A 17,868-nucleotide genomic window follows, 5' to 3' on the forward strand; every position below is an offset into this window, starting at 1 on the left:
ACTGGAGCCCTGCAGTTTTCACCTGAAGCTGCTCTGAACTGGCTGCAGCCCCTGGATGTTTCTCTATTACATAAATCATTTGAGATTTAAGATACGGTTGTCTTCCAGCCAGCTGTTATCAAATACCCACACTTCAGATGAGTTTCAATTGTCATGGAGCTGTTTTATCAGTTTAATCTCCACGGGAGAAACTTTCCTGTTGCTTGTGAAACACTCTGAAATCCTCTGGCAGTGTTGAAAGGGGAGAGAACACAAAGGTGTGATGAGCAAAGTGCTTCTGAACACCCAGATAAGCTGTCCTGGACACTCCTGCCACCCAAAAATGATGTTCCCCCGCACCTTTTATGCACCTTTCTGAACCCAACCCAAAACAAATCAATCCAAACTGCTTCTCCATGGTTTTATTCGTTAGTAAACTTACTCAGCATAAATAATCCGAGCAGCCATTCAGTACAGCCGGCACCCGGTGGCAGAAAGAGCTCTGGAAGGGCCCTGCAGGGGTGGCTTTGGGGGACAGCAGAGCAGCCCCTATTTCCTCTGGGCGCCTGCGATGGCCGGTTTGTCCTCGCGGGTGATGGGGATGGTGCGCTCGGGGACATCGCTCTGCTTGCGGGGAGCGCTGACGGTCAGCACCCCGTCCAGCGACAGCGACGACGTGATGGTCAGCGGGTCCACGTCGTCGGGGATCCGGTATTTCCTGCTGAACTCCCTGGCGATGAAGCCGTGCTCGTCCTGCGCAAAAAGGGCGGCACAGAACCGTGGCCACGCTTTAATGAGGAGCGTTCGCTCAACCGCGGGGTCTGTGCCTAAAGGCTGCGGAGCTGGGGCTTTCCAAGGGAAGATTTTGGGGGGGAGAAAGGGGTTCTGGAGATGAGCTGCTGTCTTTAAAGAGCCACAGTTAAAATCTGGGCTGCAGGTGCTTTCCACAGAAGCTCTGTGCCACCCCCTGTGCCAGCCAGAGGATTCCCTGTGCCCTGTGCTGGCATTCCCGAGGTGCCATTCCCAACCACCCCTGCCCTGAGACCCTCAGCGCCTGATCTCACAGCTTGGTTCTCTCCTTAGCCAAAAAGGATTCCAGGAATGGTGTCGGGATTCCAGCCCCCCAGCAGCTACAGGGAGCACTGGGTTTCCTGACTGACACACCGAGCTCCCAGGAGCTCCGAGGGGTGGCACTTCCAGGGACACAGGGAAATGCTGTCACATCTTGGGTATGGCTTTGCATTTCTGCCTGCCCAGTGTCCACACAGGTCTCCAGAGGCAGCAGGGAGAGGGATGAATGACATCAGAACACAACTTTTAAGGATTAGAAACTGATAGCTGGGCCTAGGAAAGGTAACACACAGGACGATGCACTGATTTGTTATGTGGTTTGATTATTACAGTTAATTTTTAGCTCATTGGATGCCTCCCTGTGCTCCTGACCTCTTCCCAGAAAGAGGGGAAGCCCAAAAATTCCCATTTCACAGATGATTTTCCAGTTCAGTTCACAGTTCATGCACCATCAGCAATAAACCTCCACCCTCTTGCTGCCCTGTGTGGGATCAGCTGGGGGGGATTGCACGGAGCATCTTGATAAAAAGAAATTACAAATATTTGAGATGAGCACAGGGTTGTTTTGCAGTCACCAGAGGTGAGGGAGCTCACAGTGGTAAAGCAGGGGGTACCTGGCGCTCCTCGTGCTTCCCGTGGATCTCGATCATGTCCCCGAGCACCTTCACCTTCAGCTCCTCAGGGGAGAAATGCTTCACATCCAGGTTCACATAAAATTTGTCCTTGTCCAGTCGCATCTGCAAAAACCAGGAGGTGATTTCAGAAAAGAGCAAAAGCAAGGAGGTGATTTCAGACAACAGCAGGTGAGGGTTTGAGTTTAAAAAAGAATGCAGCAGGTCAAGACTCGAGCTGGTCTCTACACACATGCTGACCTTTATTTTGGGATCTGATCTGAGTGACTCTGTCCCATTCTGGCCTTGCATTAATGCCCATCAGGACAGGACCCCAGATTCTCCACCTGAATTGATTAAAACTGACTCTTTATTTAAAGCTGACTCTTTCACATGGCTGCTTCACTGGGCAGCCAGAGCCAGGTCACTAAATCAAGAGGAACATTATGCAAGGATTAAAAGAATACTTTCACTCCTTCTGCTTGGAATAGCTCCTCAAGCTCCTTGTAAATAAGACAGTTGACTTGCAAAAGCCTCTTGGCTCAGCCCCTGGAGGGAGGAGGCGCCTGCTCCATGATCTGGGTCCTGGATCTAATTAAAACTCTGCTTTTCTGGGCAGTGATTGTTTCAAATAGGCCCCTTTTCCCTCAGCAGCCTGACATGAGGATCCCACTGCCCCTGTGCTTTTTGCTTCTCAGGTGGGAGTGGGAATGAAAGTTTGGCACAGCAGACTGGGAAATCAGAGAGATTAGGGAAATTAAGGAAATTAGGGAAATTATGCTTCCTCCTTTCCTCTGCCAGCTCCTAGGGTGATCTGCCATGCACACTGAGCTCGGTTTGCCTCTGCTCCCATCCTATGGCCACACTTCCCAAACAACGCAGAGGCACAAACACAGCACCTTTCTCCCCAGCCTTTTTCCTAAAAAAAAAAACCACCTACGAGCGTCTTCCAAGCTCTCAGCTCTCCTGGGCCTCCAGAGCCAGCAGGCTGCGTCACAAAGAGCCCAAAGAAGGAAAGATTACCTCCGAGAGTCCTGTCTCTAGCCAACTGGGCATCCGAAAGATGGGGGATCTCATCAGGAAGGGGCTGAAGCTGGGGGAAACAGGGAGCAGCTCCGACTCCGGCAGGTGCTCCCCGAAAATCTGGTCAAAGATACGACTCGGTGCCAACCAAGAGAAGAAAGGTCTGCGGATCAGGGGGTTGTGGATGGTGATATCCATTGGAGAGCGCTGGAGGAGCCTGGCAAACAACTGTGCTGCAGTGGCGTGCCGGGAGCGGGGACAGCTTTATACCCGTGCAGCTGGCCTGGCCTTCCACCCCCCCGAGGCCTCTTGAACAGTGGTGTCAGGGATTTTATTGTCCCACTCCTGGGCCGGGCCCTTCGGCGGTGCCCAGTAGCTGTCTGAGGGATTTGAGCGCTCTGCTGAGGAGGAGGGGGAAGGGGAGAGAGGAAGAAGAGGAGCCCAATGGGGCAGCAAGAAGCCGGAGTGCCCCGCGCCCGCCCCGCTGCCCACGTGCTGTTTATCCACAGTCCCCGGCGGGCTTGGCCCGTGTTCCCAGCTGCTCTGGATGCCAGCGGGATCAATGCAGCTCCTATCTTTGGCTCAGGGACCGGGACAAGGGGCCGTTGTTCCCGGGAGATCGGCTCCAGCATCGCCCACCAGGGCTGCGCCTGTCCCGGCAGCAAAGGGAGCCCCAAAACCAGGGGTAGGGAAGGTGCCAGCAGGGCTTTGCTGGGATGGCCCTGGCAATGCAGCTCTGCAGCCCAGAGAGCCCTCACAGTGTGTGTGAGTAAAGGATGGATCTCTCCACCAACACCTCTGGTCTTTTGCCCACTGCAGAGCACATTTTTATGGATGGGGAGACCCTCACCCTGAGAGAACCTGGGCACGGTCGTGGCCTCCACGGTGCTGCACTGCAGCCAGGGGTGCAGAACAGCTCTGTCTGCCTCTGCCCCTGCACAAACCTGCTTTCCTGCAGCTCTCCTCCTAATAATCCACACATTTATTTTAATTCCTGCCTCGCCCATGAACCCAAATCACAGGAATGGGTTCATCCCAGCAACCGTTGAAGGGCAAGAGCTTCTCTGCCTGTGAGAGCTCGCAATTTAAACACAATTTCTGGCTCAGAGGCACTGCCAGTTCTGCCAGCCCTTTGCAAAAGGCTCTGAGCCTCTTCCTCTCGGCTTGCCTGCAAGAATAGGGAGGCAGGATTTGCTCTGTGCAGCAGCCCAGGCCATAAATACCCTCTCCAAGTCCCCATTACATCAACAGCACTGCACCTGCTCTCCTGCACCGCAGGGCTCAAGGAAATCTCTGGTTTCAGGGCATGCAGAGCTCAGCTGGGCACTCCTCCCCTGCTGCAGCACCAGCAGCCCAGCAGCCCTGCTCAGTAAAACTGGATTTATGCCAGGTTCAGAGCCTGGGTGGACTGGCCATGTCTGGCACCAGCATTTCTCCATGACGTTGTGCCAAAGCCCTGGCCAAGGGAAGAGCCTGGGCAGCCAGCACGCTTCAGGATGGGGAGGTGACAGCAGTGGCATCTGCATCCCTGCTTCACTCCCTGCAGCCCTTCACCACTAAAGGAACAGAAGACTTGAGCTCAGCTTCTGGGAAAATCAGGCTCCTCACGCAGGGGTTTGAGCCCCAAGCTCCCTGTGGGGCAATGGGTGTGGGCAGTGGCTTCATTACACGGCATGAACAAGCACCAGCCACCCAATTCCACCAATTCCAGCGTCAGGGACTCCCCGAGGCTGCTCCAGTGAGCCCCTCGCTGGCCTTGCTTTGAGCAAGCCTGGGGTCCGCCCTGCTCCCCTCAGCCCCTGGGCTGTGCTGGGCTGCCCGTGCACCCCCTGCTCCAGAAGGGACCCTCAGAGGCCGGGGGGATGTGCAGGGTGTCCCCGAGGTGTCCCTGGGCAGTGCCTGCCCTCCCTGCTGGAATGCAGCGAGGCCCGGCGTCCTGGGGCCTGTGCGCGGGGCTATTTTGGTCCATCTTTTTTATCACACACTCCTCCCTTTGGAATCCACCCAGCTGAAGCCTGGCAGCCTGAAGCCTTCACTCGGAGAGGCAGCGAGGGCTGGGAAGGAAGGAAGGAAAGAAGGAAGGAAAGAAAGAAGGAAGGAAAGAAGGGAGGAAGGAAGGTGCCCATCCTGGACACGTCATGGCTGCCCGCACTGTGCCCCACGCCTACCCCATGAGCTCCGAGTACGAGTTCGCCAACCCCAGCAAGATCTACGACCAGAACTTTGGAGAAGGTAAGGAAGGAGGTGGGATCCCCCCCTCTTTGCACCTTTCTCCCCTCTCCTGCAGGAGGGAGGGCTGCTGGGATTCACCCCGGGGAGCTTGAGCTCCAGAGGAGGAAGCTGGAGCTGAGCGATTTTGAGTGGAGAAACCCAGATAAAATCAGGGGGAAACAGCCAGGGAATAACCAGGGAATAGCCAAGGAAAAACCAGGGAATATCCAGGGAATAACCAGGGAAAAAACAGGGACTAGCCAGGGAATAACCAGGCAATAGCCAGGGAACAGCCAGGGTCTCTCTCTTCATGTCCACTTCTCCATCCATGCCCGCTGCTGCCTGTCCCGCCCTCCCTCATGCCAGCCATGCTCTGGCATTCATGCACATGCTGTGAAAACATGGAGCAAAATCGCTCAGGGGAGGTGGGGAAGCTTTTCCAGCCCGGGGGATGTGGAGAAAAGCTGAGCTGGGGAGTTCAGCACAAAGCTGGGCAGTGGCTGTTGGAGGGGAAGGAATGTGGGCAGCAGCAGAACCATTCAGCACCAGCACAACAGCGTGAAAAGGCAAAAAGCTCCAAGGAAAGCCCTCTGGACAATGGCACACAAAAGGCCTTTAGTTCTTCAGGGCGGTTTCTTCACCATCAGCAGTTTCCATGCCCATCCCTGGCTGTGGGCTCGGCGCTGCCGAGCTCCCCGTGCACCCACCGGGACCTCTCAACATGTCAAGCTGGATGCCAGCCCTTGCTGGCAGCTCTGGGCAGCCCAGGGGCACGCAGGGGCTGGCAGGGATGTGGCTCTGGGTGTGTTTTAGGGGCACAAAGGTGGGAACCGCAGCAGACTCCACCCCTGTCGCGGGCATGCGGCAGAGCCAAGGTGTTCTCCAGGTCCCAAACTCCTCCAACCCCATTCCCTGGAAACTCCTCACTGAGTCTCCTTCCCAGGTGTGTCCCCATCGGAGATTTTGGCCCCTGCCCTGTACCACGGCTACTACATCCGGCCCCGTATCAACAAGCAGCTGGAGAGGGGCACCTCGGAGATCTGCCTGAACGAGCACAAGTTCCAGGTGTTCCTGGACGTCTGCCAGTTCCTGCCCGACGAGCTCAGCGTCCGCACCGTGGACAACCTGCTGGAGGTGGTGGGGCAGCACCCGCAGAAGGCTGACCGCCACGGCTTCATCTCCAGGGAGTTCACCAGGACCTACATCCTGCCCCTGGACGTGGATCCCTTGCTGGTCAGGGCCACCCTGTCCCACGATGGCATCCTGAGCATTGTGGCTCCCCGGACAGGCAAGGAGGTGAAGGCCAGAGTCAACGAGGTGAAGATAACCCAGCAGGAGCAGCCAGTGGAAAAAGAGGAGCAGGCTGAGGAAGGAAAAGCGAAGGAAAAATCCTAAAGGCTGCAGATCTGGGAAGGTGTGGGGGACAGGGATGGGGAATGCGAAATGCCAGACCCCTGTTCCTCACCCTCAGTGTTCAGCAGCGCCCTGAGGCAGCCACACTTCTGCTTCTCGAGGCTGATGGCTGGGAAAAAACGGGACTTGGAACTGGAAAAAAGAGTGGGACTGAAGTGTGAGTGTGAGTGACTGTAATGCAAGTTTTCTCCTAGGTCAGGTCACCATGCAGGGAGCTCTGCTCTCACCCCAGGGTCATTCCTATCCTTAACTGTGAGGCTGTGTCTCAAGGGACTGTGCTCTAGCCCAGAAGGGCACTGGGAAGAGAGAAAAGGGGATCCCAGTGCCCGGCTTCTGAGCTGGTGGCTGAGTTTTGTGGCTGTGGAAGGTGGGTGTTGGTCTGTGAAAGTGCCTGCAGCAATCAGGAGGAGAGAGGAATAAATCTGCCTCTGCTCTTCTCTTGTTTGCCTTGGATTCGTGTTGCTCCTGTGCAGCAGGAAGGATGGACAGTGCCCAGCTGGGACTGAGCTCACCTGTGCAAGTGGCACCAGAGGGGACATGGAGGGACTGTGGCCACCTCTGTGCCTCACCCCCCTGGCCCAGCTGCTGATTTAGGGAGCCCAGAGTGAAGTGACCTCAAGGACCAGAAGGTGAGGAGCGAGGAGCCCTTGGAAGGTCCCTGAGCATCTCCAGACCTGCAGCTGGAATGAGCCCAAGTTCATGGGGCACAAATTAATGCCCAGCCACAGCCTGTGGCTGCTCAGCCCTGTGGTTACGGGACACCCTTCACACACAGACCTTTGTGAGGGGACTGAACCCCAAAGTACTGAAGGGAAAGGCTCTGCTCAGACCACAATTGCCTGTCTGTGAGGGCAGGGAGGGGCTGAATTTGGCCGCTTTTGCAGACCCTGTGGCTGCTACATGAGCAATGTCCCCGCGGTCTCGTGATGGGGACAGGGATCGTGTGTGCTGCTGGCGCTGGCAGCTGCTGCCCCGGCGGCCCCAGGGCTCAGCAGGTGACAGTTGCCACCCTTGTGTCATCAGGGCCAAGCCAGGCACACAAAATGCTGTGTCAGTGGCTAAATTTGGGGGTGCCTGGCATGCCTGGGTGCAGCTCTCCCAACAGAGGGGAGGCTCCAAAATCTTCAGGGATGTCATTTCCCCCAATCCCTGTGGCTCTGCTTCCACCCCACTCTGGGGCCAGGAATGCCTGGGGCCAGGAATGCCCCGCTCAGGAGCCTGCCCAGCACATCCCCCTGGGAGCTGGAACATGGATATGAGGCTGATTTCTGTCCCCTGCCAGGCAAAGTGGGATCCAGAGCAGAGCAGAGCAGAGCAGAGCGTTGCCCGGCTATTTTCAGCTCTTTTCTGCTTCCCAGGGCCCTGGCAGCGCTGAGGATCAGTCAGATGAGGAGCAGCCCTGCCTGCCAGGCTCAGGAGACACAGGGAGGGTGGCTGAGCCCAGTGCAGAGCCGGTACCTCAGTCTGACCTCCTGCCCTGACTCCTGAAGTCGAACCAGAGAAACTGTCAGAATAAAAAATCACCAATGCAACAGGCACTGTCTAAGTGATTAATAATAACTCCAGGCATAATTCTGAGCTAGGGATTTTAATCACCTGCATCCCATTCACCCAACACCCCCCCAGACCCCAGATCTCAGGAGGGATGAGCTCCTGAGCCCTGTGCTGAGGGCAGAGCACCCTGGGTGTGTGTGGGCTCAGGCAGAGCCAGCCTTTATTATTCTTATAATTCCCTTATAAAAGGCTTCCCCAGACTCACAGACATTTTGTGGCAGCGGCTCTAAAAGGCTTCTCTGTCCCTGCTCTGGCAAGAAATGTCCCTTTGCTCCCTGCAGGTTTCCTGTGATTGGGATGAGGTCTCTAGCTGGGGATGGGGAATGGCCAGCACATGAACAGGGCAAGGAGGAGACACACAGCCAGGGACACACAGCCAGGGACACACACACAGCCAGGGACACACAGCCAGGGACACATGGCAAGGCTGGGCCATCAGATGCCATCTGTCCCTGCTCAGCAGCTCGGTGAAGCACTGGGGGACTGAAAACAGCACACAGCCAGGGCTGGGGCTGCCCTGGGAGAGGATTCTGAGACAAAAGGAGTGCCCAGAACAGTGCAGAGCTCTCTCTTCTCCATTTTTGATAGACAGTGCCAGCTCGGTGTGTGCCTGTACCACACTTGTCCCGGTGCCTGAGGGACCTGGGCACTCTTGCCATAAAAACACCCAGAATTAGCAGTGACTACACAATTCTGCTCCCTCCCCGGCTCTTCCTGGCCCTGTTCTTGCTCTCCCTCGTGTTCATTCTCTGTGCGGGTGTCACAGCTCTGTTAACAGAGCTGCGGGAGGGGCTGGCAGTGCCCGGCGGCGGGCAGGGCTGTCCCCGCACTGTCCCCGCACTGTCCCCGCACTGTCCCCGCCCGGCAGCATCCCCGGGAGCCGAGCCTGCTCCCATCCCCGCAGACACAGCCTGGGGAGGGAATGCAGGGTGGCAGCCAAGAGCTCCCCGGCCCTGCCAATGTTTTTGGTGCTTTTCTGTTTCTCTGGTGGAGCTCGAAGCGGCAGCTCCAGTAGCTGTGAAAGAGGCTGATGGGAACAGGCCCCCAGACTTTTTTTCCCCCCTCCTTCCCCACAAAGCAACAAAGCCCGAGTTATCCCAGAAATCAAAACAGACGCTGGTTCATTAAAACAACAGTGTCTGTGGCAAGCCCAGAGACACAGAGTCTGCAGCTTCCCAGGCAGGGACAAGCTCCTGGGAACACCTGGACCCTGCAGGACCCTGAGAACACGGGACCAGCACTGAATCCCGGCTGTCTGCACAAATCTCATCCTGGCGTTTCTCCAGCCCAAGCTGAGGAGCAGAGTCAGAGCAAGGCTCAGGCTCTGCAGGTCACACTGCAGCTCACCCAGAGCTGGCTGTGACCCTCCCAAAGCAGAATCCTTCTCCTTCTGCCACTCCTGGACAGGTCCAAGTTTTGCTGTGCCCTTGGGGAGGTGATGAATGGGTCTGGGAGCCTGGCTGGGAGCGTGGGTACACATGGAGTAGGAACCAGGGCCAGCTCCTGGCACAGAAATGTGAATTAATACTCACCCCCTTGTTGGACACCCCTCGAGGGATCAGACCTGCACAGAACTGGGTCAGAGCCGTGGGGCAGTGTTACTGCTCAAGAATTACAATAAAATGATATCTTTCAGGAGGATCTGTTATCTTAGACCTGCCTGACATCCCAGGAATTGCCTGATCCTTAGGTCCAGGAATGACCAGGGCTCTGGTCATTCAGGCTGGACAGTCTGAAGGGCTCTCACCAGGGGCAGAGAGGTGAATGCACATCCCTGTTCCCATCTGACCCGCTGGGGCTGAGCCTGAGAGCTGCACTGCAGCACCTTAAGGCTCTGAGGGCTCTCCTGGGACCCTGCCGCTCTCAAAGGCACGGAACTGAACACTTTTATCCAGGTAGCTTTGAAAAAAGCGCATTTCCAATGTCCCTGAGGCTGCGGGGCAGCAGAGCTCAGCCGAGAACTGCAGGAAATCCGCTCATTCCCGGCTGGTGCCGCACACTCCACGCGTTCTGCTGGAGGTGCGAGGATGGAGCAGCACCGAGCTCCCACCCTGGGGCTTCTCCTTTTGTCTGAAATCCCTCTTCCGACCCATTTTGCGGGCCGGACACAGGGACAGCGGCGGGACGGCTGTTTGGGACAACAAACCCGAGTTTTAGCCGCAGGGTGACGCGTGGGGACACGGCGAGAGCTCGCCCTGTCCTGCCGGCAGCGGGGCCAGCCCCGGTAGATGGCACACGGGGCCAGCGCTCCGAAACCCGACACTGGCGGCAGACACTCCCTGCAGCCGGAGCAGGAACCAGGAAATACAAGCCCAGCCTGTCCAGAGAGCGCTCGGGCTCGGCGGGGGAAGGAGCGACATGGGCAACCTGTGCGGCTGCGGCCGGCGCTGGTGAGTGCGGCTGCGGGGCGGGCACCGGGCGCGGTCCCGGCAGCGCTCCGGAGCTCTGCGCCCTTGTGCCGGGCTCGCCGGGGCTCCGAGCCCCGCACCTGGCCGGGGAGGGACAGGTGAGCACGGGGCAGCTGCCTGGGGCAGGACAGGACCGGGACAAGGGGGTTTTTTTTGGTCGCATCTCAGCCCGGCATCCCGGCAGCCGCGGTGAAAATCGCCGTCCTCTGCCGGAGCTCCCCGGGCAGGTGAACAGCACAAGGTGTCCCTTGGAGAGCTCCCTGGGACAAGGCTGGGGTTCAGCCACCCCATCCTGCCCTCAGCCACTGCAGCTCCTCTCCCTGCCCGCGTCTGTCTGGGGTTTATTTACGCTCGGGAGATCCTGGCCATGTTTTTGGGATGCTGTGGCTCTTTCTCCCTGGGAGGGAGGGTGACACTTCAACCCCTCCTGGCTCCTGCCGTGCCCTGCACCTCCTGCTCGCACAGAAAGGCCATCACTCGCTGCCAACTGGGAATATTTTCAGCTCTGGGCGTGCTGCGAGGGGAAGAGCCGTGAATATCAGATGAAGCTCTGAGGACGTTCCCTGGCCGACTCTGCATTTGTTGAAAGTACGAGAAATTCATCCGGTTTTTAATAATTCCAAGAGGCACAGCATCACCTAGTGGAGGAAGGCTCAGGAAATGAGGACACCGAGGTTCTTCCAAGCCCTAAGCCTTGAGGAGTTTGGGATTTGGAACAGGAGTTGAAGGTGGGAGGTGGAAAGCTGGTCACCCACCAGAACTCCCATTTTTAATTTCCTCTGCCCTGTGGCAGAGGGTAAATGAGGCACCCAGAGCATCAGCAGGCCAGGGCTCCATCAGGGGATGCCTGGGGCACAGTCTGAGGTCTTTAAAGAAAAGCTGTCACAGCAAATTTATTCTGTCTGGGAAGTTATTGATGAAGGAATTGTGCCCTCGGGTCTGGGCGCCTCTGTCCCTGCGCAGGGCCAGCCCCAGGCTCTCACCACTGAAGTGGCACTAAAGTGTGCACAGACAGGGAAAGCTGCCCAAATCCAGGCCCCAGGATTGTGTAGGGCAGGATCAGGATGGCCCTGGCATGAAGACAGGGGAGGCAGCAGTGTAGGAGCAGGGCCATGGGTGCTGCCGTGGAGAATTCTCTCAGGCTGGGAGTTCCAACACGTCTGACCCGCTCTGGAGAGGAGGGGAGAGGTTTCCCTGCTCCCATTTCCCGTGGCACACGTGTCCCCATTCCCGGAGAGATGCCTGGCTGTGATTATCCTGCAGACAGGAATAGCTCCAGCCCACACACTGCCTGCAATGTTCCCTCCACAAAGGGAGGCAGCCAGGAATGCCAGCCCAGCCGCCTGTCTGCCAGCAGAGAGGGGAGGGACCCTGCTGCTTCTGCCTCAGAAGGTGCTGGTTTGGTGAAATCCAGAGTCTGAGTGCTGGGAGGAAGGGAAGTGCTCTGGCACACAAGCCTGGGCAAGGAGGAGATGCTGCAGACAGGGGAGGAGGAGGCTGTGAGAGCCTCACAGAGGGCTGCTGCTGTGAGTTAAACCCCAAATTCCTGGGGAGAATCCCCCAGATTTTGCCTGTGAAGGGCTGGAGGTGCCCGTGTGGCAGCGCTGGAGCCTTGGCCACCCTGCCTTGCTGCCTTTGCCTGCCCAGGCCTGGTTAATCATTACTGGCTGTTCCGGAGCTCTGCCTGCATTCCCAGGGATTTTTGTTTTCCCCTGGAGTGCCGGGGCACAGCCTGTGCTGTCCCCTGCCCGTGGAGCTGGCACAGGCACAGCCCTGCCTGGGGCACTGCTCTGTTCCCAGCTCACCCTGTGGGACTCACAGCATTCCCCGAGCCCCATCCAAGGCACTACCTGAGCTGCTGAGCAGAGCCACAGCCCCCTGGGAGCCCCTCAGCTGCACCCTTTGGGGTGTGTGTGTGCAGGAGGGGCCGCACAAGGGCCAGCACCTGCTCCCCAGCCCTCTGAGCGTGACATTTCCGTGCTGCATCTGTCCCAGAAGGGGACACGAGTCCCCTCTGCCAGTGCCAGCCTGCAGGAGCTCAGCTCCAGGCTCTGCTGTTACAGCTGGGATGAATTTGGCTCCTGTCCTCTCTTGGAACAGATCAGTGCTTGGCCTGTCTCTCTCTGGTCACACAGGTACAGCTGAGAGGAAGGTTTGGCTTGGCTCGTAGCGAGGGCAAAGCTTGTTTGGTTTGGTTCTGTTCTAAGTGGAAAACTGAGAACAGGAAAAGTGTCTGAAACCTTCAGTCCGACAGCTGCTCCCTGGGCAGGGCGGCCAAAGCCCAGGGAGTGGGGCTGGCAGAGCAGCTGCCCCGAGAGAAGGGGTTTGTGCCAGCTGGGATCGTGCCCTGCCCAGCAGAGCTCTGCAAATGGAGCTGCAGAGCTCCAGAGAGGAGTTCTCATCCCTTGGGATGCTGCTGGGACGGGAGGGCAGGCAGGGAGAGCTGGGGGTGGCTGTGGGGTGTGCTGGGTGTGTCCCAGAAGGAGCAAACGCATCCCCACACCTTCCCTAGGGACATTTCCCCTGCCAGAGTCACTGGGCTCTGCTGTGGCTCTTTGCCGGCTCTCCTTGGGCCGGTCCCGTTCCGTGGTACCCCAGGCGTGGCTTGGGTTGGTGTTTTGGGAGGTTTGGGATCATCAGGGCTGATGTGTCTCTCTGATTTCAGGAAGTGTCCCTCGCCTTTCAAGAGAAAGAAAGAAAAGCAAGGTAAGGATCTGTGACAGTGCTCCCGGGAGGTGACAGCGGTGCCTCCCACACTCCTTTTGTTCTGCACCTTCCTCGAGAGGAGCTTGAGGCAGCATTTCTTCCAATCTTAAAGCAAGGAGGGTGATGTGCCACGGGCTTTGGTGAGGTGGGGAGGGAAGGGACTTCAGCAGTGCCTTTAAAATACCCAAGTCCCACCTGAAAACGCAGCCGAGTACTCTCCAGCAGGGCAGGAGCTGCAAAGATCTGTCTGACAGCACTCCCCCGGATAAAGTGTGCTCCTCAAGCTGTGCCCTGTGCCCTTTGGACCGTGCTGGACAAAACGTGTTTGCCAGGCAGCAGAGGAAATAAACAAAGTTAAAAGTGGATCTGACTCCTCTGAGGGCCTGACAAGAAGCTCTCTGTGCTGTGTCTGTGGGTTCTGCCAAGAACTCTCGGTCCACAGCGTGCTGGCATCCTGGGAAACCTTATTTTTCCCAAAGAAACAAGCCCAGGCTTTCTTCTTGGAGACATCAGGGCAGCATCAGGGCTGAGGGAGTCAGATGAGGTGGAAATCTGATTTGTGCCCCGTGGGGAGAGCCCATGGGCCAACGCAGCATTGCTGCATCCCAAGGTGGAACAATAAACTGCTTTAAGCCGACCTCCTGGTGTTTCTTTTGCAGGAGCTAATGTGAGGCATGAGACTCAGCAGCAGCAGCCTGGCAGGAAGGTAAATAACTTTCCAGAGGGTTCTTTCCTAAATGTGTGTTGAGAAGACAGAGCTGCCCAGAGCTCCGTGGGCTGGGAGGACACAGGGCGGAATTCAGAGCCATGAATCCTCTCAGGATTCATTTAGAGGCTGTGCAGCACGGCATCCATGGCTCTTTCCACCTGTTTGTGCCCCCTGAAGTGACCCTGAGGTGTCAGAGGGCGGGAGATGCTGGGCACAGTGCGGGGTCTGACCGAGCTGAGGCCACAGAGCTTTTTCCCCTCTCAAAAGGTCCCCACGTACGAGGATGTCCCAGATGTCCCCGTGTACGCCACGGTGAGCAAGCCCAAGGCTGTGCAGCAGGATGACAGCATCCACTACGCCGACATCCAGGTGTTCTCCAAGGTGCGGGAGCGCTCCGCGGCCGAGGTGAAGAACCTGCAGCTGCAGAACGCCACGGAATATGCCACCCTCAACTTCCCCAGGGCCAGGCTGAAGTACGACAGCAAGAATGGGACCTTGGTCTAAAAGACTTGATGGCCTGGTCCTCCTCCTTCAGCAGGAAAAGGAGTTCACAGCTGTAGATGCGAGGAAACCTCATGGACGCGTCGGAGAGCTGCGTCTCCCGCCTCAGACATTCTCACTGAGGAGTTTCCCATCGGATTCTGCTGGCTAAAAACGCCTCCTCCCCCCGGGAGAGCTGCCCCTGGAGCTGGCAGCACATCTCCTGTGAGGCTGCAGAGCTGCTGCTGGGCTGCTGAAGGCTCAGGGCTGCAGGGAGGAAATCTCTGCTGTGGCACAGCTCCAGCCCAGTGCTGGCTCTGGGAATTGGGGAATTCGGGACTAAAGGGAGGTTTTGGAGCAGGGTTTCGTGTCAGTGCTCAAGTTCTGAGTGACTTGTGGGTGGTGCTGTGAGGAGAGACCTTCAGCAGGATCTGCTGCACGCTCTCCTTCCACCAGCTGCCCCTGGAGGTGCAGCCAGGCCCTGTGTGCATCCCCTTCCCCCAAAATCAGGGTTCTACAGCCCCCCACAGCACCTGGCAGCCAGAAATGCAGAATTAGGAGGAGTACAGAACAGTTTCTGTCACTGATGGGCTGTTCAGAGGTGCATCCTCACTCCTCCATGCAAACAAGGGAGGAGTGAGCTCCTGGCTCTGACTGGAAGTGAAACAAGGGAAAATTGGCAATTTAGCTGCAAATCACTGCCTATATTTAGGGCAGTTCTTAGAGTCCAGCAGCTGCCTGGGACACTGGGAATGAATCCTGGGCAGCTTTGGAGAGGACTTTGGACTTTGCCTCCACTTTTTCCTCATTTTGTGCGGTCAGCCCTGGCTATAAACCCCAGTGCCGCAGAGCACACAGCACGTGGGGTTATCAGCTCCACCTCGGGGAACCTGCTTCTGGATTTCAAATAACATCAATAATTGTGAGTAGCAATGGCCCAAACGGCTTCTGCCACTGGGCAGCACTGCCAGGGCTCCCCAGGCACATCTTCAGGCACTGAACCAAGGTCTGGCACATTCTGCTCCTCAGCCATGGCCTGCAGAGCAGGTTGGGGGGCAGCCCCGGTCATGGGCAGCGTTTAGAAATGGTGCCTTTTATAAACACACACAACTCTGCGTTTTCTGGCCCAGATGGGTGTGAAGAGCACGAATGAGTTCCTGCTCGTGGTGAAAAAGCTGCCCCTGGCTGTGTTTGCCAGGGTGGAGGCGTTTGAGGACCAATCTTGCAATTTTTCTACCTGTTTTAATGAGTGTCCGAGCCCCTGGAATGGTTCTTTATCTCCCTGAGGAGCTCCGGTTTCCACACCTCCCTCGGGGCCGTTCCTGGAAGTGCAGCTCATGCTAGAGACAATTCCATGCTCCCATTCCGGTGATTTTTTTTTTCCAGGCTTTCCATGGGGAATTGTGGAATCCACGTGTTCTGCAATAGAGATTTTCCCAAAGGACTCGGTTTTGCACTGAATATTAAAATCTCCTGTACTTCCCGCGGTTGCCATGTGTGCCAAACGAGTGTTGATGTATCATTAAAGATGCAATATTTAGTTGTAAGTGATAAACCCGCACTTTGGGCGAGGCTTTGCGGGGCTGGGGGGACACACGGGGTCCCACTCCCGGGGCTGCGATGCGGGGCTGGGCAAAGGCTTCCCCGAGCTGGCTCTGATCCCGATCCCGATCCCGATCCCGGCCCCCCGATCCCGGGGCGGAGCCGGCTCCATCCCGCCCCATCCCGCCCCCGTTCCCATGGCGACCGGAGACGCGCACCGGGAGCAGGTAGGGCCGGGGGTGCGGATGGTGGTTCCCACCGCATCCCGTCCCACCGCATCCCATCCCACCGCATCCCACCGCATCCCACCTCATCCCACCCATCCCACCGCATCCCACCCCATCCCTGCCCTCTCCCTGTCCCCATTTCTCCCCGTCCCACCCCGTCCCCAGCCCCTCCTCGCCCCCCAGCCCTGCCCTGCTCCTGTTCCAGTGCCTGGTCCCCACATTCCCGTCCCGCAGCCCATCCCAGCCCTGCTCCTGGCTATCCCCGTGCTCCAGACCCATCCCAGCCCTGCTCCTGGCTATCCCCGTGCTCCAGACCCATCCCATGTCCAGAGGCACCCGGGATTTGCTTTTCCCCTCAGGTTCAGCAGTGCCGGGACCTTCCCTGGGCGCTGAGGTGACATCCAGCATGGGGACTCTGATGGACACGGTGCCCTGTCACCACCCGCAGCCTCCCGCACCCTCTGTGAGTTCCCAGCCGCCTTTTTTGTGTCCTTTCTGTCTCTTTTGGGTGCTTCCCCAGGAGTTTGGGGTCGGTGGCACCGATGCAGCAGCAGCTTTGAGCAGCCCTTCGGGCTATTGCCGCAGCCACAAACCCCACAGGTGAATCCCTGAACCAGCCCCTTTTGGTTTTATCCCCCCCAACCCCAAATTTTAGTGACCAAAAGTGTTCAAGGACAAGGGTTGGGGCCGTGCTGGAAGTGGCCAGGAGATGGCAATGCCACCAACCGGACTGCCACCGCCCCGTGGGCTGGGCTTGGAGGTCACTCACCCCGGGAGCAGCTGCTGGGAGCATCCTTTGGATATCGGGTTTGGAATCTTTGGGGAGGTTTGGGAATTTTCCTTTGGGAAAATCCAGGGGGAATTCTGAAGCATCGTTCCTTTCAGTGAGAATGTAGCATTGAAAGGCAGCTATTGTGGAATACTGACAGGAAAACACAACTCCCGCCACGAGCAGCTGGAAAATTCACAGTGAAACACAAAGGGAGAAGTGGAGTTTAAGTTTTAAAAGTTATTTTTAGCCCCCACACACACCCCAGACCCCATTTGTGTCCCCCACAATGGACAGAAGAATGGCTCAGCATGTCCAGCCTGGTTTCTATTCCCTGGCATTCAGGCAGAGATAAGAAACCTCCTGCAGAAGCAGATCTTTGATGAGAAAATCTCTGAGCAGGACTGTACCTGATCCCGGCAGGGAAAAGGAGAACATTTGGAACATTTTGCCTTGGCTGTGCTGGTGTTGGGGCAGGAGGGGGCTCTGCAAAAGGGAGATGGGATGAAAGGGAGCCCCTGGATCCCAGACTTCAGTCCCAGCTCTTCTTGGCTGACCCAAAAATCTCAGCATCCTTCCCTGTTATATTAAAAATCCTCTATGAATGTGTGTTTACCACGTAAAAATCAGGTGGTAAATATATATAATGTAATAAATATAAATAGATGGGAGAAATTGGTAGTCAAAAAGAGCATTTTAAATCCACAGTGGAAGCTCCAAGTGTGTTTTGTTGGTTTTTCCTTCAAAATTAGGTCACTTGTCTCATGGGGGAACCACTTCGTTTTCCCACAAAATTTTATTGGAATTGCACAGGCATAAGCTACTCAATTGCATTAAAGAATGGGGTTAAATATTTATTTAATGGCATTTTGAAGCTCAAAAGCAAACGGGATCAAGGCTCCAACCCCCCAGCAGCTCCAGCTTACAAGGCTTTGTGCAAAGCCTCGCTGTAATCTGTTGTTTTGCTTAACAGATGTGGTATTAGAATCGATGAAAACATAAAAATCTCCACTCCCATGGAATTATGAAAAGCAGGGAGAGCAAACATGAATAATTTAAAACTGGAGGTGAGGGAACCACCTCCTTTTGTGTTGGTTACAGAGGGAAGTGACCTGTTGCTTCTCTTTCTGCATTTTAGCTGTGGCCGGCTAAAATAGTGAAATTA

The 17,868-nt window shown here is 56.7% G+C and overlaps 3 protein-coding genes across 7 annotated transcripts; 2 read left to right on the forward strand and 1 right to left on the reverse strand.

Moving 5' to 3' along the window:
• Window positions 1-386: 386 nt before the first annotated feature.
• CRYAB (crystallin alpha B) lies at window positions 387-5,559 on the reverse strand. Of its 3 annotated transcripts, none has more exons than XM_058857110.1 (3): window positions 5,537-5,559; window positions 1,665-1,787; window positions 387-732 (listed from the first exon to the last, which is right to left on the reverse strand). In XM_058857110.1, exons 1-3 carry the CDS (start codon window positions 5,537-5,539, stop codon window positions 529-531), a joined length of 330 nt encoding a protein of 109 aa, XP_058713093.1. In that variant the 5' UTR covers window positions 5,540-5,559; the 3' UTR covers window positions 387-528. The 3 variants fall into 3 exon arrangements, with proteins under 3 accessions (XP_058713093.1, XP_058713091.1, XP_058713092.1); XM_058857108.1 differs by lacking the exon at window positions 5,537-5,559 and adding an exon at window positions 2,685-3,360; XM_058857109.1 differs by lacking the exon at window positions 5,537-5,559 and adding an exon at window positions 1,923-2,159.
• Window positions 4,699-6,745, forward strand: HSPB2 (heat shock protein family B (small) member 2). Its single transcript, XM_058857107.1, has 2 exons — window positions 4,699-4,916; window positions 5,839-6,745. Exons 1-2 carry the CDS (start codon window positions 4,823-4,825, stop codon window positions 6,288-6,290), a joined length of 546 nt encoding a protein of 181 aa, XP_058713090.1. The 5' UTR covers window positions 4,699-4,822; the 3' UTR covers window positions 6,291-6,745.
• Window positions 6,746-9,899: 3,154 nt separating this feature from the next.
• Window positions 9,900-15,703, forward strand: C25H11orf52 (chromosome 25 C11orf52 homolog). 3 transcript variants are annotated; one of them, XM_058857117.1, is made up of 4 exons: window positions 9,954-10,368; window positions 12,936-12,976; window positions 13,636-13,682; window positions 13,953-15,703. In XM_058857117.1, the coding sequence occupies exons 1-4, from the start codon at window positions 10,091-10,093 to the stop codon at window positions 14,187-14,189; spliced, it is 603 nt and encodes a 200-aa protein (XP_058713100.1). In that variant the 5' UTR covers window positions 9,954-10,090; the 3' UTR covers window positions 14,190-15,703. The 3 variants fall into 3 exon arrangements, with proteins under 3 accessions (XP_058713103.1, XP_058713100.1, XP_058713102.1); XM_058857119.1 differs by having other exon boundaries at window positions 10,099-10,252; XM_058857120.1 differs by lacking the exons at window positions 13,636-13,682; window positions 13,953-15,703 and adding an exon at window positions 13,202-13,626 and having other exon boundaries at window positions 9,900-10,368.
• Window positions 15,704-17,868: the final 2,165 nt, after the last annotated feature.

This window comes from Poecile atricapillus, chromosome 25 (assembly GCF_030490865.1).
Source record: "Poecile atricapillus isolate bPoeAtr1 chromosome 25, bPoeAtr1.hap1, whole genome shotgun sequence".
NCBI lineage: Eukaryota > Metazoa > Chordata > Aves > Passeriformes > Paridae > Poecile > Poecile atricapillus.